We start from the raw sequence: 25,624 nt of genomic DNA, 5'->3' as shown, positions 1-25,624 counted from the left end.
AAAACCACTGAACAAGAAGCTTTGTCCAAACTTTTATCCTCTGCTGTGCATCAATAGATCCACTGTGATAGTTCATAAAATAACAGAAAAAAATTGTGTGAGGTGAAACATTTTTTTTTATTATTCATGTTACATATTAAGTGTGCCAACGCTGAGTATACATGTACAAACCTAATTTCTCCAAAAATACATCAAACTGAACTTGGACTCGACTACTAATAAAAAGAAGACTTCCTCTCCCAAAGCTGCTTTTCTGTTTTTTTTCTCTCCCCCTCAATGTCTTTAATTTCCTCTCGTTTTCTTTTGAACCGACTTCCACCAAGAGCACAGCCTATAACAAGCACTTGACGGGTTTTTTTTTTTTTTTTTTTTATTTTATTTTTTGTTGACATATCATAGAAAACACACAAATACATTCATCACCATCGCCTAGTCACTGAGGAGGACGGAGGGGGCTGTAATGTTTCACTGGGGAGAAAGAGAGTGTCTAAATAAAATCTGAGCGTTTTGCATCGGTTTGAGTATAACTGCATAAATGCTGTGTTTGTGTTTTTTTTTTTGTTTGTTTTTTTGTCAGCGTGGGTTTTTACTCCAGAGATAAAACTGATGCACACGTTGTCTCGGTCCAACAAGACTGCTGAAATAAACCTCTGTATAAAATATAAACTCTGAAACTTTGCACCACAGTTTTCTAGATTTATGTTGCACAAAGATAAAATCAAACTTCGGCGCCGTCCCCCCCCCCACACACACACCCCCTCCTGCCGCTTCAAACACAATGTGTTCACTGTACCTTTGAAATTACAGACCCCAGAAGATGCTGTGAGTTTTTGTTTTTTTTATATATTATTTTCTGTTCGTTTTTGTTCCTTAAACAAAAGTAGAGGGTCTGAACCTTTAACTCTCATCAAAAAAAAGGAGACATATGTATTCATTTTTGTAGTTGTCTGGAATGTACAATAAAACCACAGCTGTGTTCAGCTCACAAAACCCTTTTGTCGACATCACACCTGGTCCGTTTTTTTTATTGTGTCTCGTCAGCTGCCGTCCTCTCGTTTAGTAGCGTCTTCAGTTCAATCTTCGTCTGATTGGCCGATGAGCTCGGCAGGTACACAACCCATATAGGCACTATGCAACCACGTCAAAAAAATAAAAGAAATTAAATCAAGTTGTTCCATCATAGCAATATATTGTGAATATATAATTCTATCTATAAAACAAAAGCCCTCTCGTGGCTCCTATTTCTAAGACATACAGTAGTCTAAATGTAAATTAGGTATGACAAAATCTAACGGAACAAATTAGTAACCCCATAATATCGTGTATACAATCTCTTATTAACATACTGTGATGAGGGAAAACATGAAAACCTCCAGAGGGTTTGTTGCCCTTTAGCAAGGCATTAAACTCACCAACTTACAGAATGTGTGGGCAAAAGTAGGAGGCTGCCTGTGCTATTCCGTCTCTTCCTGGCTCTTAAAAGCTTGTTTTTTCATGAGCAGCCTGGCTGTCATTGATGAGGAACCATCCATCTCCGCTTTTTTTTTTTTTTTTCTCGGGCTAATTCTCGCTCTGAACTCCACGTGAGCGTTGGTTGATGAATGAGCCATAATAACGGGCAGAGCTGGTGGAAGTGCGGCTGGATGTCAAATTCTGGGAAAAGCTGGAAATCATTTCCACCTTTCCCCAAAAACAAGTTTATTGTAACTTATTTAGCCGATCGGATTCTTTTTGCAACTACTTGCAATTCAAACGGGGCAACAAGAGCAACGTGTTTAAGGTTTTAAAACACAAACGACCTTATAAAACAGTACGGTATGCATTTGAGGATATTTTTAAGAACTTGTTCCACCTTTTGGGAGTTATAGTTGTTTGGGAAAGGAGAGATATTCCTCTCTCGTTTGTGTTAATGCGATGCTACGTCCTGTAGGGAGTTAGCTTAGCTTAGCATGTGACCGGAAGGAAACAACTATTTTAATCGACTTGTGCAGAATATACAATCTTTTAGTTTTCATCACTTATCAAGGATGTTTCTCGCTGCTTTGAGTCTTTGTGCTAGTAACTGTAACTAAAAACTAACTTAACATTAAATTAAAGTGCTGTGTTACTCCTGGTTGCGCACACTATTGCTATTGCTCGATCTCCGGGCCAGACTACTGAACTTAATGTCCTCTGATTGTTGTTTGAACCCCCTCCACCCACCTTTGACTCTACACAGTAAACCTTATTTGTTTCAGTGTCAGGTAAATATTGAGATCCCAGCAATCTTTCTTAGTTTAGCTTGACATGAGAAACACAGCTGTGGCTTCTTGTCGTCTCGTACAGAATATATAATCACAACTCTTCACTTTTCACAGTTAGGCTTTCGCACAATTAAACAAAGATGTAGATCAGCTTTCACTTATCATAACTTAGCACGGTTGTTTCTCACTCCTTCCAGTCTTTATACTGTGACATAAAATTAACACTAAAAGTTCAACTAGAAAATTAAAACTCTGTGTTCTGTTACTCCTGGTTGCCCAGCTGAGCTGCCTCTCCTATTTGCTCGACCTCCGGGCCAACCTCCTGAACTCAGAGTCCTTCGATTGCTGTCTGATCCCACCTTCCAGACCCTCTCCACTCAACTAGGTTTAATTTGAACGTTTGACTCTACACAGTAAACTTTATTTTTTCAGCATCAGATAAATACTGAAATCCCAGCAAATCTGTTTTAGTTAAGCTTAGCTTAATTTAACATGCGAGTGGAAGGAAACATCTGGGACTATTTTAAATGGCTGCAGCTCCCCAGTCTTTATGCTAGTACCTGTGACTTAAATTAAACATAAAATTAACACTAAAATTTCAACTAGAAACCCATTAAAACTCTGTGCTCTGTCACTCCTGGTTGCCCAACCGAGCGTCCTTTCCTATTTGCTTAATCTCCAGGCCAACCTCCTGAACTGTGTCCTTTGATTGTTCTTCCAGATCCCCTCCACCCAGCCAGGTTTCATTTATACCTTTGACTCTGCACAGTAAAAGCATAAAGACTAGAAACTGTGACTTAATTTCAACATAAAGTTAACATGGCTCTCCTGAGCGGTCTTATCCGTCTCTTTGATCTCCGGGCCAGCCTCCTGAACTCTTTAGATTGTTGTTTGATCCCACCTTCCAGATCCCCTCCACCCACCTGGTTTAATTTGCACCTTTGATTCTACCCAGTAAACTAATTTTAATTTATTTTTACCTTTCTTTTCCGTCCTAGTTCTATATCTGCGCCACCGTGAATTGTTAAAATAAATATTACAATGAGGGTTTCACAAATCACGTGGAGGTTTGAAATACTTTCCCTCATCACTGTAGAACATGATAAATGCAAAGGCATATTCCAAAGTTAACAGTACAAATATCCGAGAAACACTAGCAAAGAGGGACATTTAGTAACGAGTAGTGAGGTTATAACGAAGGGAGGTGATGCCATGAGAGCAACCTGGATTTGCGACCTTGCAACCGTTTAGTTTTTTTGTTTGCACGTTAGACACTGCTGCCACGCTTTCCACAACTCAGGAGTCCTGTGGCGGCTGCAGAACAGTCAGCGCCTCTCGTGTTCTGCGTCAGTACAAACTCACGTTCTCCCACTCCACCAGGTACTGCACCTTCCCGTCCGGCGTGACGCGTCTCGCCAAGATCCTCACTGCCTCCCCGCCTCCCCAGCTCCTGGAAACTGTCCCATCCCCACCTCCCATCCCCATCCCCACTCCTCCTCCTCCTCCTCCTCCTCCTCCTCCTTCTCCTCCGCCTCCTCCTCCTCCTCCACCACCTCCTCCTCCTCCTCCTCCACTACCACCACCACTGATGCCACCGCCTCCACCCATACCGGTTTGATAAGGGGGCAGGTCACGTAGGATGAGGGGCTCCAGCTGCTTCTGCCCCGGCTGGTGTTGGTGCTGGTGGTTGTGATGGTGGTTGTGTTGGTGGTTGTGGTTGTTGTGGTTGTGCTGGTGGAGGTGGTGGTGGTGGTGATGGCTGCCGTTGGTGTTGAGGGGGTATGGGAAGCATGTTGGCGGTAGCCTGCAGGTGTCCTCCGCACTATGACAAGAGACAAAGACAAGCACATGAGTCATGAACAGCGACTGTGGGCGACATTCAACTTATTTTTAACAAATGCAGCAGGTTGGTGTAAAACCTAATCCATGCAACAGGTAAATATCAGCTCCTAATGACCATGTAAGCTTTGGTTTCTCTCTGGTTATTGGAGTAAATCCATTCTTTCTGAGCATATTTGTTCCACGTGGGGTAAACATCAGGTGAGGAGTTTCCAGGAGGGACAGAAACATGGAGGTAAAAAAAAACAACCAGCTGTTGAAATAACACGTGTTTGAAAAGATGAACCAAGCTGGAATCCATGTGGACAGCAACATAAGAGACGTGGAGACATCTTGGTTCATCTTCTTCTACTCTTTCAGTTCAATATTGTCATTAAAGTTGAAGGTGTTCTTCTTCTTCGTTTGTTATACACTATCTGTCAAACGTTTTAGAACAGCACTAACAGCAGTGTCCTCTGGTATAGTTGGTCAGGGCTTCGTCCTACAGTAAGATAATGACCCAGAACTTGTGAAGTCCAAGCTCTACCAGAACTACCTCGGGATAAAAACTAGATGGAATGCTTGAAAACACATTTCTGGGAAGAACTAAGGGAAATAAATATTTGATTTCCATTTTAGAAAGAAAGAATGTCACAAGTGTGCTCACATGTTAAATCAGACAAAGATGGTCACTGTGATGAGTCCAACGTTTTTTGTTTAGCTTTAGTTGTTTATTTGGTCTCTGCTTTAATTTCACAGTAAAATGAGACATTAAACTGCACACATTTAAATAAAAAAATATTTTGACCGGTAGTGTATTAAAAGTAGATTTAGCACTGGACAGCAGCAGAACCACTTTTTAATTTTTTCTTTTTTACTGTGATGGAGGTTTGATGATTTCAATCAGACTGAAGAAATATTTTCCATGTAAACATAGCTGCTGCTTTGCTTTTGCGTGACTGATTTTAGCATTTTGGGTCACCCTCACTGCTCTCATCAATCTTGTTTCCTGCAGTTTTTTGGGGAAAAGAAATCTCTTGAGAATCTTTGCAGAAAAGGAGTCATGCATTTTCCTCAAACTTTGGTAGAAAGCGGACAAAAACACAATGATAATGATATAAACCCAATATCAACAGAAATGTAAATAATAACGGCAAAATCCAAGAAATGCATCTTTAGCGTCATCTCGTTTTCTCTCTTTAGGGAGATGAATTACACTCAAAATAACAGTTGAATGGAAGAAAACCGGGGCAATAAGTACCACAATTACTGACTCCATTCTTACTGTACAATAGTTCAAGTCATTTTACAACATAATTTTGAAGAAAAGCCACCCAAACCTAAAGGCTACATCCTGGAAATAAAATCAGAACGTTAGGAATTTGAATTCTCTTGTTTTCTTCTCCCGGATCTGTTGCATTTCTCTCCTCTGTTGCTCCCGATTCCTCCCTCTCCCTTGGTTCCTCTCCTCCTTCATCATTAACTTTGGCTCGAGTTATCCCACCTGACAGTTTCCCTGATTTCAGCCAGCTGAGCATGTTTGCAAAAGCTGAATGAGGCCACATATACAGTGCATCATCTCGTGCTCCCCCCTAGAGGCAGCTCATATACGCCCCTAGGTGTGCGTGCAGCACACTTTGGGAATTACACGATATTATCATATGCGCATTTTTAACATGTCAATACCTGTATCACCGCCACAGCCCTGGTGGAAACCAAAACAATGTTGGAAGGAGGGTGAGCATTGGACTTCCTCTGCAGCGAGGCCAGAAACATGAGTCTGAGTGAACGTTGATGTCGCTCCCTGTCTGATGCTTCGTGTGAACAAGCAGCTGTTTGCTGACATGTTCCCATATGGACTTTATGAACTGTTAATAAGTCAGGGTTGTGTCTACAGCTTGTTGTTCTGTGTTCGAGGGCTCAAAGATTAATCAAACTTCTTTTAATTAATTCACCGGTCAAAGTATTTAAATTGAAATTATATGGACAACTCTAAAAGTGAGTGATTCTCCTGAATGACATGTGACATTAATCTGTTCAGCATTTCTGAAAAATATCGTCTACTTCTATTTATCTAAACCACTCCAAAAATATACCACTGGACAATCTCTATAATTTAACTGATTAGATCAGGATGTCAAATCATAAATCATTTCATAATAACCATAACCAGATTTAATGAAATTCCTGTCATTCAATGATCTATAGCTGAAAGTTTTCCAGGGACCAACACGGACTACAGACTTCATAAATGTCAGCGGTGAGGATGATGAACGAGAAAAACCTGTTGTAGTGATGGAGACTCTTGGAGAGCGCCGTATTCCCGTTGTAGGTGGCGTGGTACAGGGCGTACATCCGCTTGGGAGGAGAGCTGCACAAAAAAGACGCACAGGAGCTGACAGCAGTGTTTACAACTTTGATCTACAACAAAACCACATTTCCACCAGACTGTGTTTCAGGAGATTCAAAGGCGCCTTTCACACCAAAGAAAGAAGAAGTGTTTTTCTTTTTTTTTTTTCTGGCTTACCCTTGTGGTATCGAGCTTTGCAGGTAGTTTGTTTTGAGTTTACTTACTTATGTGCTCCAGTCACCCACATACAACAAAGGTGAGATGAATTTAGTTTGTTTTGGTCACATTGTTTAGGCAAAAACAAGACATTGGCGTCTTATATATCCTCCTGTCTTTATTGTAGTGGGGAAGTGGCAGCACTTGCAACCAATTTATCTGCATCCCTAGTAGATCTGTGGACCAGTGTCAATGAAGATGACGACGAGCTAAAGCTAATACCTGATGATAAAAACTATAACGAAATGTTAACCAGAAAGTTGTTTGATATGCTAAGATGTTATCTGAATATCTGACATGGAAAACACATGAGTGTCTTTTAACATGTGCAGCTCTGTGATTGGATTGGATGGGGGGCAGTTAACGGCAGCCGACCAAAACTAGCAAACTGCAACGAACCCTGTGGGTACGAATTAGCTGTTTATACAGCCTCCATCACGGTCAGTAAGCTAACTCTGAAGTTACAGAAGTCTCATAAGTTCACTTCTGTGTGAAGTTAATGCCTTCTGACTTTTTACTGACACATATTTAAACAGTGATGGATTAGCATTTAGCATTTAACTAAAAACGTCCATAAATGTAGTTCCTGGAAATTGTGTGCCACCTCTTTTATCTCTCTCTAATAAATAATCCGACCTTATAAATGATCAAGGACGCGCAACAAAATGATACTCAACTCATGTAGAACTGAACCTGGATTTAAATTCCTGCTACATATAGAGGGTATGTACGTAACGTCACAGCCAGAAATGTCTCCATGGTTACGGCCACTGAGCGGCAAAAAGTGACACTTGAACATGGAGATTAGCAGCATTAGCTTGAATCATAGACTTTAATAGCATCTAAATTATTAAAATTAAGTATAAAAAGGTTGAAGAGCTGTCGTGCGATTGACTGTAACAGATCTGAAAAGCAGTCAGAGATATATTTTATATTTTTACAGATATCTGCCAAAGAAAAGTAAATGAATCGCTTCATTAGAATAAACAACTTTACTTCTCAGCAAAGCTCTTAGCGTTTGCATCTTTTATTTAGCTACATTTATCAGAACTGAAATGACCTAAAACTAACTGAAACTGAGGCTAATCCACTTTTCCAAATCCAAACTAGTTCGCATGGATCAAGTGACATCGGTGAATACCCTCTATATAAGCTCCATTAAACTGGTGTAAAGTGAGAAAAATATCTGCTTCTTATTTTGTCTAAAGACAACATATGAAAGAGCTGCCACAATGAATGTTGCTAGTTGCAGTATGAATAAATGTAATAATTTAGAAGTTGACAAAAAAATACTTTTTATAAGAAGATAAAAATGACTAAACTTGGGTAAAGTTTAGACAGCTCAATTCAAAGCATTATTTTCCGTTACTTCATTAATCCCAAGGGGAAATTACTTTTTGTTGCAGCAGCTTCTACTCAAAGTGAACCAGTGTTCAGACCAAGGAACAATATAGGCAATAAGGATAAGTAAGAATAAGGAGGCAATTATAGTAAGAATACACGTATCAATGTAAAAAATATAAGTAAGATATATATAAAATTACGTACGAGTGTAAGTGAACATTCCGAGTTGTTTCCTCTATAATAACACTGAATGTGGGTTATTGCACAGAGGGAAATTACTACACATGATGAGTCCAGAGTTCAATAAATATATAAAGAAACATGTACAAGTGCACGTATATCCTTTAACTCTTTGATAAGCAAAGCGGTGCCACAGCCCTTACCTCAAGTTGAGCTCCTCCTCGGACTTCCTGGAGGTGTAAAGGCTGGTCCCTCCCACGTAGCCATGGCAACATGGCAGCAGCTCAATAGGGTTGGCAGCAACTGGGGGCGGACAGGCCTGGACACAGGAGACACACACAGATCAGCTCGTGTCTGGATGCCAGCATCATCACAGGAGTCAATAAGGCTCCGGTACCTCTGTTCCTACCAGCGTAACGATGTGCACAAGGAAAATTAGAGTGAAGACATTCTGAGACCTGGAGGACAAATTAATGTTTGCATCATATCAAAAAAAAAAATTTTCAATTCAATGTTTTTTGAAAAAATACCACTATGTTTTTGCGTCACATCATCAAAGCTCATTAGCTGCAGGCTGGAGTTGACTGGTTAGTGAAGCGGCTCTCTGTCAACTCACGACCCGTGAAACGTAAAATCATCCGGGCCATCAATCACCGGAGGCATCCTCTGGGAGGGCGCCACCTAGAGATTTCTCATCGCTGGACTGTGACATATGGCACCACACTTAGCCCATTATCATTCCCTTCTCTAACATTACTATCAGGATGGGAGATTATTATTCAGCGGCCCCAGCCAACGTCCGTGTGCCTTTAAATGGATGTGCTCTGTCAGTGCTGCACTGTCAAGGTGCCAGCGCCACCTGGCCAAACTGTAATTGACTGCAAAGTGCATCTGGAAGTGATCCCAGGCTACGCATATCAGCATTCTTTCCCATCTCACTTTCCCCACTAGAACGGAGCTGCTCCTCCAAGACGGACGGAGATTAGCATCCGTCAGAGGGGCACAATGGGGCCTGGATGTGCCAGAGTGGGAACGAGTGCTGTGTGGAGCACATTGTTCTCAGGATTACTGTATGTGCGCGCACACGGATCAGAGTGATGTGTAGGAGGACACAGTACAATGAGCATTCACGGTTAAGAATGCGGTGTAAAAATAGTAACCGCCACATGTGATGTTGCTTGTTTCTGCACGATCCTGCTGGGAATTGGGTTTGATGATCGTGATAAATGTGCCGCTGAACTGCAGATGTTGATGAAATACATGAGCGGCTTTTTTTGCACAGCTGAGATTGGATTTGAATTTTTTTTTTCCTTAACCGAGCCAAACGCACGACACTTCATCTCTCAGACTCTCTACCTTTAACTCTAACCGTCGTCAAAAGACACACAGACTGATCAAGGCTGCGAAATGAGCGGCGTCTGACTGACAGGTTATTTGGATCCCAGAGATCTGTGTACCTGGCTGCATTTAAAAAAGGAAAAAAATATCAGAGAGGTTCCGTGGCCCAGACCTCCAACCTCCCCCCCCTGAGTCGGAGACAGAAGCACTGACCTGTGTCTCCATGATGCGACGCTTTGATTTACGCGACTCCGTCCCCCCCACTCTCCTCTGGCAGGGTAGTGACAACGGGCTGAAGTGAACAAAAACACACATAAATTAATCTGCAGGGATGAACACACACATAAAGCCCCCCGGTGCACAGTGTTTAGTTTATTGTTTTGTCTCCGTGAAGGTCTGCTGAGAGGTGTAAAATACCGAGAAACAAGGCCTATGGGGATGAAGTGATATCCGCCTAAACATCATCGGTGACGGGGTTCGGAAATTCATAAAACACTTTCTTCCTGCTCCCCCCACCCCCCAAAAAAATCCCTCAACCCCACAAGTGGCTCCTAGAGGCTGAGACGTCCATTACAAGCCAGCGTGGAATGGACAACACACTCTCCATTATACTATAATAATTAGGGCTTTACCAGCAGTAGGAAGTTAAATGTGTTTTTCCGAATCCTGAGGGCCACGTAAGAAAATCGCCTAACTCATCGGTGACGGTTCGAAATCATAAAACACTTTTTCTGCTCCCACCCCAAAAATCCTCACCCACAAGTGGCTCCTAGAGGCCGAGACGTCCATTACAAGCCAGCGTGGAATGGACAACACACTCTCCATTATACTATAATAATTAGGGCTTTACCAGCAGTAGGAATTTAAATGTGTTTTTCCTTCCTGAGGGCCACGATAAAGAAAAGACCACAGTGTCATTAAAAAGGAAATGGATTTATCCTCCTCCTCCATGAGTTTGCTCAGCGAATTGCACGGAAATCTGACCAGAGGATTATGAGAGCGTTGACATTCTGGTCAGAGGATGATACAGTAGGACATCTTGTGAAGCGTTAATACAGAAGGGGTTTATGTTCTGGGGAGAATTAGTGTTCCAATCTGAGCATAAAACTTTAATATTTCTGGCGTGCAAGTGGGAATTCAATGGAAATCAGTTTCTGGTATTTTGCGTTTGAAGGTGATAAATTCAACGCGGCTAATTTAAAGGAAGTCAGATTAGTCTGGATCACAGAGGAGAGAGTTGATCTTCTGGTGCAATTACACCAAAAAGTTAAGTTGATCCACTAAAATGTTGAAAGTTTCAGATTAAAACACAGGTCTGAACACACCCAGGACGCACTGAGGACACGTTGGAGTGATCCAGTCTCAGACTGGAAGGTGGACCACATTCCTTTGGCACAGTGAGACCTGGATGACATTAAAGACCATCTACTCAAAAGGGGGCGTTCTTGCATAAGGTGTATGTGACGGGGTTCACTCTTATCTTTCTTTTATACAATCACAAAAAAAATAATTGCAAAGATAGAAAAAAGAGGGAAAGTAACACTCATTTGATTCCAACTGCTTTAATCACAATTCAATCCACAGCTTGACTCGAAGCACTGTTACCTTTTCTGTAACCACCATGGGACTAACTAATGTGGCCTTTTTAAGCAGCTAAGCCCCTCCCACCAGGCTCATTAAGGCTTTCATTCACTCAGAAAAATCAAAATCTGATCTCAAGTGCCGGTTTGGGACACATGGGGGACGTTTTAATGCCAGATGTGAACACCAGATGGATGTTAATGCAAAGGATAAATGATGAAGAATGGTGCATTTTGGCCCCAGATCATTATTTCAGTATGATACCTAATCAACCTTCACTCTGAATACAATCAGCTGCAACTTTAGTTTCCAACTCTACTTGACTTTAAACCAGGGGTGAAACCATGGGTAAGGTTCTCCAAAAGACTCCATGAAAAATGAGGACGGAGCAAGTTCACATCCGGGTATTTCGACTGTACTTGCTGAGATGGTACTTTGAACTAGAAACAGTATTTGGGCCGCGACTGATGACATCTGACAAGAACATGTATTGATAAAGGCTCAATCACTTTTTGAAGTGCAGACACTCTTATGCATTATGAATGGGTTTGAGGAGAGTTTGCACTGAGGGGCTAGAGATCAAGAAACCGCTGTGAAACACAGTGAACGAGTCATGTCTGAATGTTTAGGACATGGAGAGGAAACTAGTCAGGAACATTTATGACCGGCTTGAAAGAGAGACAAACACATTTTCAATAAAAATGAGTAATTTAATCAATTGTTGTTGGTTCGTTGTTGGTTGAATTGAAATTGTCTGAATTCCCTTCACATTATCAACCTCGCTGCAGCTGTTCTTTATTCTGGATCTGCTGCACCGATATGCACGTGCAATTAAATGTGCAAAACATTATTTTTTTTATTAATACTGAAGTCTTTCAATCCAAAGTTGCTGAGCAGATAAAAGGCAGTCGTCTAGTAGTTACTGAAGCTATTTCTCATTCAGCTGAACAGCAACAACAACATTAAAAAGAACTGCCAATCAACGCAACGTGACAACGTCTAGTAAGCTTGCTGCTAATGTGCACATTGAGAAGATCACCTTAGCCATCACAGCCAACATTGCCCAACAATGCCACCATTGCCCTCCGTGACAGATTTGGCAGAAGCTGCCACTGGATGAAAATTTAAAATTGTATTTGGCTCGGATGGAGGCGGATCACCTCATGCCCAGCTGCTAATACTGCAAAAGCCATTCTGCAGTAATGACTTTAAATGTGATATTGTGGAAGCTTTTGTGTCTATCGGTCTTATGTTGCTGGCTGAAGAAGGCCTAAGTTTTCCTTCAGGTAATAGATTACATGCATTTCTAAAATATGTACGGTTCTCTGACCAGCCACAACATTATGACCACTGACAGGAGAAATCAATAACATTGACCATCTTGTGACAATTCAGTGCTCTGCTGGGAAACTGTCATCCATGCTGGACAATGAGCACCACCCCTGTAGGGTCCTGCTGCTGTTAGACTCCACAATAAGTAATGTATATGTATATATGTAATATGTGCAACCATTTCTTACCTGTGCAATATCTGATGATCATTATCTGTGCAAATCAATACTTTTTGTACACATGCCAATGCTTGTATATTCTTTATTCTATTCTATTATTTATCTATATTTATACAGTCCACTCTTTCTGTTGCAAACAGCAGTTTCCTTCATTGCGGGACAAAGATTTTCTAATGCAATAACACTCCTTCATATCAGCAGGACGCAGCCTGACACAGACTCGCACATAAAAACGGTTTAGGAGGTGTTGACCTGGCCTCCAAACTCACTAGATCCCAAACTGATCAAGTCTCTGTGAGATGATCCATACTCACAACTATCACCCTCAGAAGGCCCATGTTCATTCTGATGAGTCACAGGCGGTCATAATGTTATGCCTGATTTGTGTATAACAAGATGAGTTTGAAAAAAAAAACTCAAACCTTCCCACATCCATTCAACCTGCTCCACTTTGCAAATGATTTCATTCTAATCCAACCTGAATAAGAACCAGCCAAACACTGAAAATGATTCATAATGTCTATGAAGTCTGCAGCACACGTGCATATATATGCATGTGCTCACACACTTACAGATGTACACACAGTAGGGTCTCACATTCTCAGGAAGAAAAATCAACACACTGATACTTTTTCCAGTGTGAAAATTATAGCCCTTTGATTCCTAAGCTAATTGTTCACGCATAATGACTGTACGCCCTGTGGGATTCCCATAGAGCTTACTGAGATAAGAGCCAAATATGAGAGTCCTTACTCTGACCTTCTCCGGTGTGTGATGTTGATAGGCGGGTCGGTGATGAGGGGCGACGAATCGGACGTCAGGGGCGGCGGCGACCGGACCTGAAGCCCAAAGAGACACTTCTTCTTCTTGATCTCCTTTCCGGAGACAAACCTGGATCGAAGACACAAAGTACGTTTGACGATGGCTCCTAAAAATATAACGTCACCGTACGCGTGTGAGGTCTTCTTTCATTACTCCCTTTTGAGACCGGTAGAGAATATAAAGCTGTGTAATACAATGCACTTATTCTCTTGATGAAAAAGTAGACTGAAGAACTGAAGTGACTGCATAATTAACTTGTACATAATTAGAGCAGACTTTGCCTGGAGAATTTTACTGGGGTTCTTTTGGAGTGCAATTTTTTTTTTCCTCCAAAATTCAATGAAAATCCACTTATAGCAATTATACTACTAGCCTGACTATAATGATTTAACACCAATGACTTGTGTCCTTTGCTAACGAGACAAAATTAACACCAAAAAAAGTGTTTCGCTCACTCTTTATTCAAAGTCACAGCTCACTCATTCCAACCTCCAAGTCCAATGTTAGCAAACCAGCACTAAGAAGACCCCTCTATTCATGGAGTGCTACTCATCAATCCAGTCATGTGGGCTCGGTGTTTATTCTGCTCATCATATGCGACGACTTACCTGTCCTTGTGGGAGTTTAGAGCGTTGAGGAGATTGTGACAGCGGTCTTGCCTTGGCGTGTCAGAGAGCTGGAGGACAGACAGGAATGAAAAATCAAAGCTGTGTTTACACAATGGACAACCGTCAGACAGAAAGCCTTTAATGCATACAATCATTTTCTTTTTACAGTCGCTGACGGCAGCGATGCTGAATTGGAGAATTAACCATTGGCTGAAAACTCGTCTGCTGTCATGGACCGACAATACATTTCAAAACATCTTCTAAAAAAAAAAAAAACAACAACAACTTTAAGACGAACCCTAAACCTGTGATACAGGAAACTCTGTTTTGCATCTGTTCACCCACAGTGGAGCAACCTCAGTCTTTAAACTGTGAGGATTAGCATTCTGATATGAAGATTTGTTTGATTCCCGATGAATGTTATCGCACTCCGTTAGTTGGAAGGAAAAAACATTTCGTTCTTTTTGGCGCCACCTATGGTGACAAGCTATATCTACTGGTGTTTTGTATAATATCACTTCTAAAAATCCCATAATGAAGGATAATTTGACCCCTTAAATACATACTGACTATTAGCCAACACAAACAGTGCAGTTAGTTTATTTAAAGATAAAACTGCATTATAAACTATGCTGTATGGGTTAGGGTTAATTCTCCTTAAAATACAACAATTTTAACCTTCTGGTACAATAATTTGTATTTCCCATCTGGCAACACTGCTTCCCAGAGATCCAAACTGTCTCTGCAAGGTAGTCCATCAGCTGACAGTTAGTACCTTGCCATGACAGTGGTATAATAATCGCTGGCCTTTCCTTTGTTTGGTAATAATGCAACTACTAGCTAGCTGAAGAGGGCATCTTTGGCTTTAGTTAAGCCTACCGTCTCTGGCAGGAGAGTCACTGGTAGCCTGAATGCTACATGCATAAACAGTAAGCTAACATTATAGAGGAGTTGAGATGTTAGAGCAATATTTGTTAGCTGTCAATTATCAAAGAAACCTATCAAACTATAAAACAGATAGATAAACATGTAGTTGGCTGAGTATAGTTGGAATAGTTAGTAAACCCACAGAGGAGTTGAAACTGGTAGCTAAAGTAAATCGTTGTTAGCTGTTAAGTTAAATAAATTATCAGATAAACCTTTAAAACCTTAAAACTGAGAGCTAAAACATTAGCATATAGTGGATAGCCTAAACCCACAGAGGAGTTGAAACTGGTAGCTAAAGTAAATGTTTGTTACCTATTTAGTTAATTAAATTATTGGAGAGAACTTGGGTGGCTAAAATATTGGCTACCAACAAAAGCCAGGCATAAACAGCTGAAATAGTTTGGTAAAGATACTCAATGAGCTTTGAAATAGATAGCTAAAAGTACTGGATTATGAAATAGTTTACTAAAAGTTAACTATTAAAATGGAAAACTAACACAACAAATACACAGCAATGCATAAAGACAAGAGTAGTTAGTTGTGTAGTTGTCTAAATAATTGGAGAAACCTTTAAAACCTTAGAATGGAAAGCTACAATATCTGGTAATCAACATAAACATGTAGTGAGATAAGTGTAAACAATAGAAGTAGTTTGCTAAATTAGATAAAGTACTGAAGTTTAAAATAGCTACAAGCAATAATTAATGGATCCTTTAATTAAAATGAATTGAATGTTTAAAATAAACATTGTTTATGCTTTTAGCTAACTATTTTAATTGTTAGCTAAAGCATTGGATAAACAATAGAAACAGGTAGCAATGTGCAAACTGTTTTGAAACAGCTGAGTTACGGGCTTAATCACTAAATAAATAATTAAAATTTTAAACAACAGATATGGTTTGCAGTGGGAAAACATTTACAAATAACTAAAATGGTGGAATAAAAAGCTAAGGGCAAACTCAGCCACTGTCTTATCACGAAATTATTAAATTATTGGTGTTCTCCTTTAAGCTTACATAGAGGTCATCATTTTTTTACTTTTTCTTTTAGTGGTAGTTAATAGGGTTTAGGTCTCAGATGAAAAAGTGAAGAAAAAAAAAAAAAGCCTGGCAACATTTCACATCATTTCATCATGGTGCTTAAACAGGGAAATATCAATACCGCGCCCAGGAGCAACGAGTCCCAATTCTCATTGGTGAAGGACAGGATTTCATGGTCAAAATCAAAGTATTTCCTCTTGCAGCACAGCGAGAGATGGTAGAGCACTAAGTGAGCCAGATCCACCCTGCATGTCAAATGAAAGACAGAAAGAATTAGATAACATATAAAAAAAAAGACTGATATTAAACAGTTTCTTGTAAATAACATTCTATGTTGTGGGAAGCACTAGTTAAGTCTTTAAATGTGTTTCCTAGTCCTGCGAGATAGTTATTGTTTAAGATTGTGGTGAATTATGTGAATTGCTTTTGTTAAATTTACCAAGTCATGGGGAGTCTCTGGATTGTCTCTGGTCCCTTTGTACACACTGAGCACTGGAACTGATAAAACCTAAAAAACATCCCAGACACAAGGAAGAGCAGAAAGCAGAATAATTAATCCTTAAACAAATGTGTTGTACGTGATTAGTCTGTTTGTCGTTCGGTTTTAGAAAATGAGTCACTCTGAAATTCGTGAAATGTGAGTGGTTTATTTTCTGCACATTCGAAGCACATGACTGTTTCCACCTTGCAGACGCCGAGTCACTCCACGTGCACTGTGATTTATTTGACTGCGAGAAAGTTAAAAGCATTTACAGTTCCACCTTCCCCTTCACCTTTTCCCCCCACACCTCTCCTCTAAATAAAGCTGAACTGGAAACAAACAGACAGGTGTGTCTTTCTCTGCGATAATAGCATTCTGCTCGGAGTGACCCTGAAGCTCGTGGCACAACGTCGCCGCGTGCATCTGCCCTTCTATATGCATGAAGGTCACGGGGGAAAGATGAAGCGCAGACACGATATGACGGCAGCACATGCTTACTATTCCAACTGTGAACTCTGTCTTCACTCTTCCTCCGTCACCTGCTCGGCAGATGTTGTACCAATCCGGCCTCACTCCCCCCGCCTGTCAATCTGAATCTAATCCCTCCTTATTTCCCCCCCTCTCCTACTTCAGACAGGTTTGGCAGCGGCGCGGCGGTCGGGACGGGCGTGGAAGGCAGTCGGCTAACACAGATGGTTAATGACAATCACAACTTAATGGATGGATGGATGGATTCATTTTAATGCGTGCACGAGTTGCAGGCTCACATATCCACCCAGCTTCGTGGATGTGTCCTTGTAGTCAGCGAGAACATTAACGTGGACACTAAAGCTAATTAAGGGACTTTGCTGACGTGCGAAGTGGTCATGCAGACATTTTGATTTGTTTATCACAGTCAGAATTAATTAATCAATTAACGATTAATGTAACTGAATATCTTTGGCTTTTGAGATGTTGGTTGTACAAACTTGAAGACCTCTGACTCCTTTCCTGTAGAATTGCGATGCATGTTATTTTTATTATTTGCAGACTACAAATTCAGTTATATAATAAACAGAGAAATAATGACATAATGTCTTTGTTCATATGAACAGATATGCAAATGCAAAGTTCATTAAAACATATTTTTCTTAATTTACTTTATTTTTAATTTATCTTCTTTATGTTTTTCTTATGATGTAAAATTAATTATTTTTATTTAATTTGGTGTTAAAAATGGTTGTTAGATATCACACTTCAAAAAAGTATTTCAAGAAAGCAAAAAAATCCTTGTTTCAAAGAAATAAGAGAGAAGGACTTTGTGCTTATTTTAGGAATTTTTGTCAAGCAAAGAAAGCTTAACCCACTGGCATTTTTTTTCTTAATACAAGATGATTTGATTGAATACATGAATATTTTGCTTCTTTCTTGTAGTGCTGTTTTTGCAGTGCAAATTTGGAATTTATATATTTTTCTTCTCAAATAATAAAAGCTGCTTCAACAATCACATAACCTCTATAAATGATTGTTTCTAAAACTTCTGGATAAACTCTTTCTGAATAAAAACGTGTCTATTGATAGATGCAGCGCAATCGTCAAATCTAAAATTTTAAAGGGGCATCAGACAGAATTTCTTTGTACTTCTCTGAATGACTTGATCAAACTGTCCTGAGTATGGAGGCTTCTGTGGAACGTACCTGTCCCCGTACAGCAGCGGCTTGGTCAGACACTGTGTGCAGGCCTCGTGGAACCACTGACCACAGCTTCCACACTGCAGCATCTTCAGGTTCCACCTGCGCTCCAACAACGAGAAAAGACTTTAATGACATGGATGGATGGATGGATGGATGGATGCACTGCAACAGATGTCACCTCACAAGTTTGTATTTATGCATAACTGAGGGAAGGGTGAGGACTCGTGAGTGCAGCTGAATCTGAGTGTAAAATCCATTTGCCTTTGTGGTGAACTTTTATTTTAAAGTGTCTGAAGCAATAAAGAACGATGCACGTCCTACAAGCCGCCCGCAATTTACAACTAACCCAAAGGACGTCTTTTACACAGCATACATGATCTGCAAACTTAAAGGGGCCTCTGTGGTGACACTCACTCTCCGGGGCCGGCGCAGTAGCAGTAGCACTGCTGCTGGTTGGTCAGATGCTGAGGGTCCCAGTCTAAAGACGACAGCTGGTAGGGGAGACGCAGCTTCATAAACTGCATGAGCCGGGCGAAGCGTCCCCGCTTGAGGGCCCCGCCTCTCTGCGGACACAATTTTTAGGACAGAAATCGCGTGTCACGTCAGAGCTAGCAAAGGAGACGGATTGCGTTCAGCGGGGGGGAAAAAGGGGGGAAGGCGATTCGTCTGGTTTTATTGTAGGTCAGCTGTGAGAGATAGCGTCCGAGGCGGCGGAAGTCTGGACGATGAGATACGGACATTGACCGATTGACAATTAAGCCGCCGCTTTCTCATCTCACATCCACAAAACTGGAGCACACGTGATTGATTGACTTTAAATGTACTTCTCTACAACTCCGGTGTAGTTTCTCAGCTTCATAACTATTGATTGCTCATGAGTTTTCTAACACAATGTGTAGACTACTTAACACTGGAGTCAATACGGAGAGAATTAGTGTGACTTTGCCTCAAATAAATGCATTACCTGCTGCACACAACAGTAATGTATTTGACTGGATTTCTCCCATTTTACAAACCCAATGTTTCCTTTTCTTTTTTTTCTTTTTTTTTTACCCCAGAGTGTGAGACTAGAGAGATTAACAGCCTGACCTTGGTGGCGACTGCAAAGACACATTGCCGACATATCCACGAGTCGCTGTCAGCTTCCGGTTCGATGGTCGGCGTGTGGCACTCTGGATGATAACCTGTAATGGGAGGAGGAGGCAGAGCGTTTAATTCGTGTTTACACGACAGACAGCCGGAGTGACAATAATGGCAGAGCGGCTCCGCGTTTAGCCGCCGCTGCCTGTTTGTTTCAGCAGCAAATATTTCACGATTTTATTTGCATTCGTGGAGCAGGGAGGATGCTCGTCTGCTGCTTTTTTTTTTTTTCCTCCCCAAAACAAACTGTCAGTGGCCTTGTTTAGCCCTGAGCTGTGAAGACGCAGCGGCAAAGTTTGCAGCCATTTCCTGCTTGTCGCATCCTGTCGTGGAGTAAGTAAGAACACTGCTGCTGTCACGTTTTTCTTTTTTATAAGTGGTCAATGGAGTGGCCCCAACTCCCTAACCTAAACTAGCCTACTGAATCTGAAATTACTTTACTTTACTCTATAAATGTAAATTAGCTTTCTGCTAAATCTGATGCATTTAATGTGCACGTTGTCCATAAACCTAAATAATTTTTTTTTAAAAACTTCCTCTTGCTATTTTTTTTCATTTCATCATAATAGTTTTAAAGTCTGTCCACCTGAAAAGCGTATTTATTTATTTTTTTTCACCCCGCTTGGATGTGTGACCTTCACCGTGCAGAATAATACATGAGCAAACGTCTTTTGAAGTGGGAAAGTTTTGAGCCTGAGGTGCGCACATAAGAGCAAGATTAACTTGGAAACCAACTGTTGTCCAACATGCGGCTTAAAGCAGAGGAATGAGGACACTTGGGACCTTTGGTGGACGCACACCGAGTGGAGCGGGAGACATGTGGAGAACAGCAGCTGAACTTTTGAGACTAGATTTCATATTCTTCAGTGAAAGGAGAAGAGAAAAATACTGAATAATTTTTGTCTTGTAGGGGTTCTTTAAATCAGTAGCCACCCAGTATAAAGACATTTGTCTAAAAAGTTCTGTGCCTACAGGTATCTCATTGGTTTTCCAGTCAGGATGCAGGTGCAGCGACTCATATTCATCACATGTTTGTGCTTTTTCTCTCTCTGCTCTTCTGAGCCCGCGCTGTTATTTACCATGCCGTGTCAAATCTACCAAGGTCAGCCCGAGAGCCGGCGGAGAACCACCTTTTGACGGCGCGTGATGAGGCGTGCTCCCTTACCGTGGCGACATTTAAGACAATTTATGAGGGGTTCTTTAAGGGGAGGAGCGTCGCAGATACAGCAAACTTCTTCCACTCCGGCAGCAACTGAGGCAAACGGAGAAAGACAGAGAGAGGAGAGAGGAGAAAGAGGCAGGGGAGGGGAGGAAGGAGGAAGACAGAGACAGACAGAGAAAGAGGGAGAGCAGTCAACGGCATTAATTTATGTATATTGATTCACATCCTTGCCACCTCATTGATTTCAGTGTCTCCTGCACCCTTTCAGATTTCACTTCATTTGACTAGCGGATATTCAGCCCGGTCCTAACAAGAGTCCGACTTCCCCTTTCACTTGATGTGAGGTGGAGGGGGAGCACCGCTTGCTCCCAGAGAAGTCATTAGTCTAATAAAATCGTAAATAGACTCTAATATAGCAATTACATCTCAACACGGCCCATCAGGACACTCAGAGGGCTCCGTATCGTTACAGTAACCGTTTTTTTATTCTTTTTCTGTTTTCCTACAGCATAGGGATGGACTTTAAGTTTTAAGCTTCAACTCCTGCAGTAAATTCTGATCGTACAAGCAAACACCTTTTGTGTGGATTCATGATTTAAACCCAAGTAATACAAAGTCCTCCCAATAGGCAGAGTTTTACTCTGCTAGCTGAGGGGTAGAGGGAGGGGGAAAATAAAAAAAAAAATAACAAAAACTCCTTACACGAGTGAATGTCCTTCCTCAGCACCCAGAACTCTGAGTTGTCCTCAAATCTCACCAGACAGCACTGCTTCACTCCGTCCACCTGAGAGGACAGGGGGACAGCAGGACAGAACCAAACGCAAGTCTCTTTTTAAAAAAAAAATAAAAAAAACCCAGGTGAACACTTTCTCTCGCACGCCGCATGCACACACTCGAAAGTCTCTGCCTCGCGCGCCCACTTACTCTTTTCACGTTGCCGAGGTACAGTAGTCCATCACTCCATCGAGCCAACACATCATCTCCTTCGCTTACTCCCCCCATCCTGAGGAGGAGAGAGACAGAGAGGGAAGAGAGCAGGGCTCGTGTGAAATGGAAATCCGATTTATTCGCTGAATACTTTGCCGCCGCCGTTGCTGACAGAGGGGGTTTATGGCACCGGCTGCCTCCGAGATGAGCAGGGTAAACGGTGCAGAGGGGTTAAAAACCCCCCCTCCCCACACACACACACACACACACACACACCTCCTCCTCCTTTTTTAGACCAGAGCAAAGCGGCAGCCTACTCACCACAGTGAAAGATGAGAGTGAGTACACAACCAGAGAGGAAGACAAATGATTACTGCACACATCAAACACACACACACACACACACACACAGAGGGGAAAAAAAAAAACACTGCATGATGACTGCTGCAATACAGTTTGACTCAATGAGCAAAGATCATCTGTGCGCATACTTGAAGCATCTGTCCTGCACTTTGCTCTTGTCCCCCTCCTCTCCTCCCAACATCTTAAAAACTTGAATGGATGCATGGAATGACTCTGCAGGGCATTACCTCTGCACACTGAGCATTTGTTCCAGTGCATGCACTCAAGGCAGACGCAGGATGCATGACACTGTCTGGAGCCTTTTTTTTTTTTTTTTTTTTTTTTTTTTTTAATTTTTGATTCAGAGAGGGCAAAACCAGAAGAAAAAAAAATGTGCAGTGAGAGGTGGCTGGCTGTTGAAGGGTAGCCTACCTGTCAAGTCGAACTCCTTCCCGTCGGGGTCACAGTGATTCCTGGACAGGCTGGAAGCGAAATGCCCTCATCTGCTGTGGATCTCCGGTGCCCAATTACTGGCCGCTCGGATGCGCAGCCTGCGTGCCTGCAAAAAGTGGATGATGTGCATGCATGTCCCTGTCTGTGCCAAGCGCCTGTGTGTGTGTGCGTGAGTGAGTGAGTGTGTGTGTGTGTACGCGCGCGCGTGTGTGTGTGTGTGTCAGTCAAGCCGTCAGCGAGGAGGAGGAGGGGGAGGAGGAGGAGGGGAAGGCGACTGACTGTCCGTCCGTCTTTAGTTTGTCCGTCCTCCGCGATGCCGTTTCGTCATGTTCCCGTCGCTTTTTGCCCTCTTCCACCCCCCACCACTTCTTCCCCCGCCGCCACCTACTGATGCTATTAAGGCGGGTTTGTCGGAGCAACACCGGAATCAAGCCGCCAGAGACGCCATCATCCCTGCCTCACGCTCTCCACCGACTTGTTGTGACGCAGACATAAAACACCGAGATAGAGAGTGGGAGGGAGATACTGATAGAGAGGGGGGATCCAGAGGTGGAGGTGGAGGAGCGGTGGGTCCTCAGCGAGAGCACCCCTCCTGTCGGGGAGATTGACCCTAAATCGTTGTGACAAGGTGGGATTGTGATGTCTGCCGGGGGAGGGAGGGGAGGGCGGTGCGCTAAGAGCCTACGGAAGCGGCGCGCGCGGCGACAGGGGCCAATTAAGTGGCCAATTAGAGAGTTTAGCCGCCTCATTAATTGATTCTCAGACAAAATCGAGGGACCGGCCAAGTTCAGGATGCCCGTGGAGAAAAGTTTTCACACAGCCGAGGCAGCGTGGAAACTGTTGATGAACAGAACTAAATATTAACCCGGAACTCAGCACAAGCGATCTGAATCTGATTAAATCCGGATCAGAGGCGATGTTTGTGTTGTGTGAGTTATTCTGGACAAAACCTATAAGTCAGATTTAGAAGCAGACTAAAAAACATCACAGCAGGGAATATAAAAGTACAAAGAGGCCACTGGGGTGCAACACAGAAAATGATGCATTTTCCTCAAGTTCAAACCCAGTTCATGTCTTTTTTTAACTTTAACAACCCTCTCTCCAGCTCTCCTTGTTTCAGCTTTGTGTTGTTGGATGACCTGGATGTCTGACACTCTTTCCTGCATTGTTTGTTCAAAAGTGTGGAAGGAAACCCCAGGGTGGATAATATCCACGGAGCATCCAAAAAAAAAAAGCTGAAACAAAGACAACTGGACTCGATGGATTTTCTCAACTGGTTTTATTAGGAGAATCTGTGTGTGCTGAGCCAACACCACATCTGCAGGACAGATGCGACACCTCTGGAGGGGTCATCTCCTCCCAGAGGATCCAGTTTATAGGGTCTAATTGAGAGTTTAGCTCACAAAGATAATTTCTAATTAAACCAACTGGACTCTGGGACATCGAACACAAACTGCAGCTGCGTGTTCATCAAGTTACAGAAAAACTAAAAGACAAACATCCGGGTAAAGCTGCTTCAAGAGAGTCCAAATCATGAAGGAAAAGATGGTGAATTAGCCCGAGCATATTTGAATTTACCCTCACAGTTAAATAGCTGTTGAAGGATGACGCCGCTGCTGTTCTGGCTGCAGGCGCATGTGTCGAATCCGAGGTTTGGCTTGTTTGTTTCTTCTCCTGTTTGTTTGTGTCTTCCAAATTACTCACACCAGCCGAGCGTGCGGTGCGGATCAAAATGGCCCCTGGCAGATTAAAAAAGAGAAGGTGAGGTGACGATTTGCTAATGTGGCCACTGGGTGGCGAGCAAACTCCAGGACCGCACACACAGCTCTGCAACGGAAACCAGTCTGAAGGAAGATATGATATGATATGATATGATATGATATGATATGATATGATATGATATGATATGATATGATATGATATGATGTGATATGATACTCTCTACTTCATACATATGCAGTTACTTATATACACCAATCAGCCACAACATTATGACCACCGACAGGAGACGTAAATAACATCTTGTGATAATTCAGTGTTCTGCTGGGAAACTTTTGGACATGGCATTCATTCATGTGGATGTTACGTGGACATGTAGCCCCCACCTAGACCGGACCAGGCACCCCCACCCCATAGCAATGACACTCCTTGATACAGCCTGACACAGACACAAACCCACAAGCGAATCAAGATGACGTATCTGTTGCACCAACATTTTCAGACGCTGCGATCTGTTGAGAAATCAGCCATTCTCTTTACTTTTAGGAGTAAGACTTTCCTCTTTCATACAGTCTCTAGTCAGGGCTGACCCACATGACCCTGACTCATCTCTTAGTTATGTGGCTGTAGGTCCAGGCTACTAGGGGATCTCCCTTCATCCTCTGAGCACCTCTTCTCTGCTGCACTGTGTATCCAAACAGACGTTTTAATCATTGGTTCTGAAGGTGAGAAAGAGAGAAACGTTTACCAAAACTAAAAGATTTTAAACCATCACGATGTGTTAAAAATGAGGGCCACAAAAATAGTATTTTATCATCTTTAGAACATCACCAGAGTTCACCCGTTTCTCTCTCTGGCCAGAACGGAGGTGCTGATGCATGCTTTGATTTCTAGTTGTATAGATTATTGTAATGACCTGCTTACAAAAAGACTATTTCACAACTTCAGCCACTCCTGAACTCAGCTGCACGCGTGCTGACGAGGACCAGGAGGCCGGCTCATATTACACCAGTTTTAGAATCACTGCCTCCCTGTGCATTTCAGGTTCAGATTTTAAGGTCCTTTCATTAGCTTTTAAGTGTCTTAACAGCCCTCGTGCACCCTGAGGTCTTCCGGTGCATTTTATAATTATGGCCCACGCCGGTGGAACAGCTTGCTGCCGGAGGCCGCTGAGAATGCAAATAATTTTAAGGGCAGGCTCAAGACCCACCTTTTTAACTTGGCTTTCAAGTTTTACTCTTTTTTATTATTACTTATTCATGCTTTTATTATTTATCTATCTATTTATATGTGCTTTTATGTATGTCGATTATACTGTTTTTAATTGCTCTTAAAAGTTTTTATTTCATACGTCGTTTTTATTGTTTCCTTAGCTATCCATGCATGTACTACTGCTGTAGAGGAGAGGAGTCTGTCTGCAGACTATTGAGCAGTATCTGTCCCAAAGCCTGATATCATAACTCTGAGCAATATGTTTAATATCTATGATGGATGGAGGATTGTTTGTGTGTTTTTAATGTATGATATCAGAGCAGCAATGTTACATTTTTCATTTTCGTTTCATGTGGACAAAGTTACTAGGCTCATGAGTGAGAACATGGATGAGATAGGAGTCTTTCAGATGAGAAGAATAATTAGTTTTAGAGTTTCAGAGCTACAGAGCGAGTGAAGCATAAGCAGACATCTACCGACCTATGATGGCAGCTTCTCAAAGCAGCCACACCCTTAATTATACAGAAGTTTTAGCCT

General features: G+C 42.0%; 1 protein-coding gene across 1 annotated transcript; it reads right to left on the bottom strand.

Moving 5' to 3' along the window:
• Positions 1 to 98: 98 nt before the first annotated feature.
• On the bottom strand, positions 99 to 24,100 carry phf1 (PHD finger protein 1). The gene is made up of 16 exons (XM_047599867.1): positions 22,136 to 24,100; positions 21,359 to 21,437; positions 21,137 to 21,218; positions 20,438 to 20,524; positions 19,222 to 19,316; positions 18,547 to 18,695; positions 18,136 to 18,231; positions 16,418 to 16,486; positions 16,100 to 16,223; positions 14,012 to 14,079; positions 13,341 to 13,472; positions 9,703 to 9,781; positions 8,355 to 8,470; positions 6,346 to 6,432; positions 3,836 to 4,065; positions 99 to 3,763 (listed from the first exon to the last, which is right to left on the bottom strand). Exons 2-16 carry the CDS (start codon positions 21,434 to 21,436, stop codon positions 3,591 to 3,593), a joined length of 1,665 nt encoding a protein of 554 aa, XP_047455823.1. The 5' UTR covers position 21,437; positions 22,136 to 24,100; the 3' UTR covers positions 99 to 3,590.
• Between the last annotated feature and the right edge of the window lie 1,524 nt (positions 24,101 to 25,624).

This window comes from Mugil cephalus, chromosome 11, assembly GCF_022458985.1.
Source record: "Mugil cephalus isolate CIBA_MC_2020 chromosome 11, CIBA_Mcephalus_1.1, whole genome shotgun sequence".
In the NCBI taxonomy this organism is placed as follows: domain Eukaryota; kingdom Metazoa; phylum Chordata; class Actinopteri; order Mugiliformes; family Mugilidae; genus Mugil; species Mugil cephalus.
This window is presented reverse-complemented; position numbering and strand designations above follow the sequence as displayed.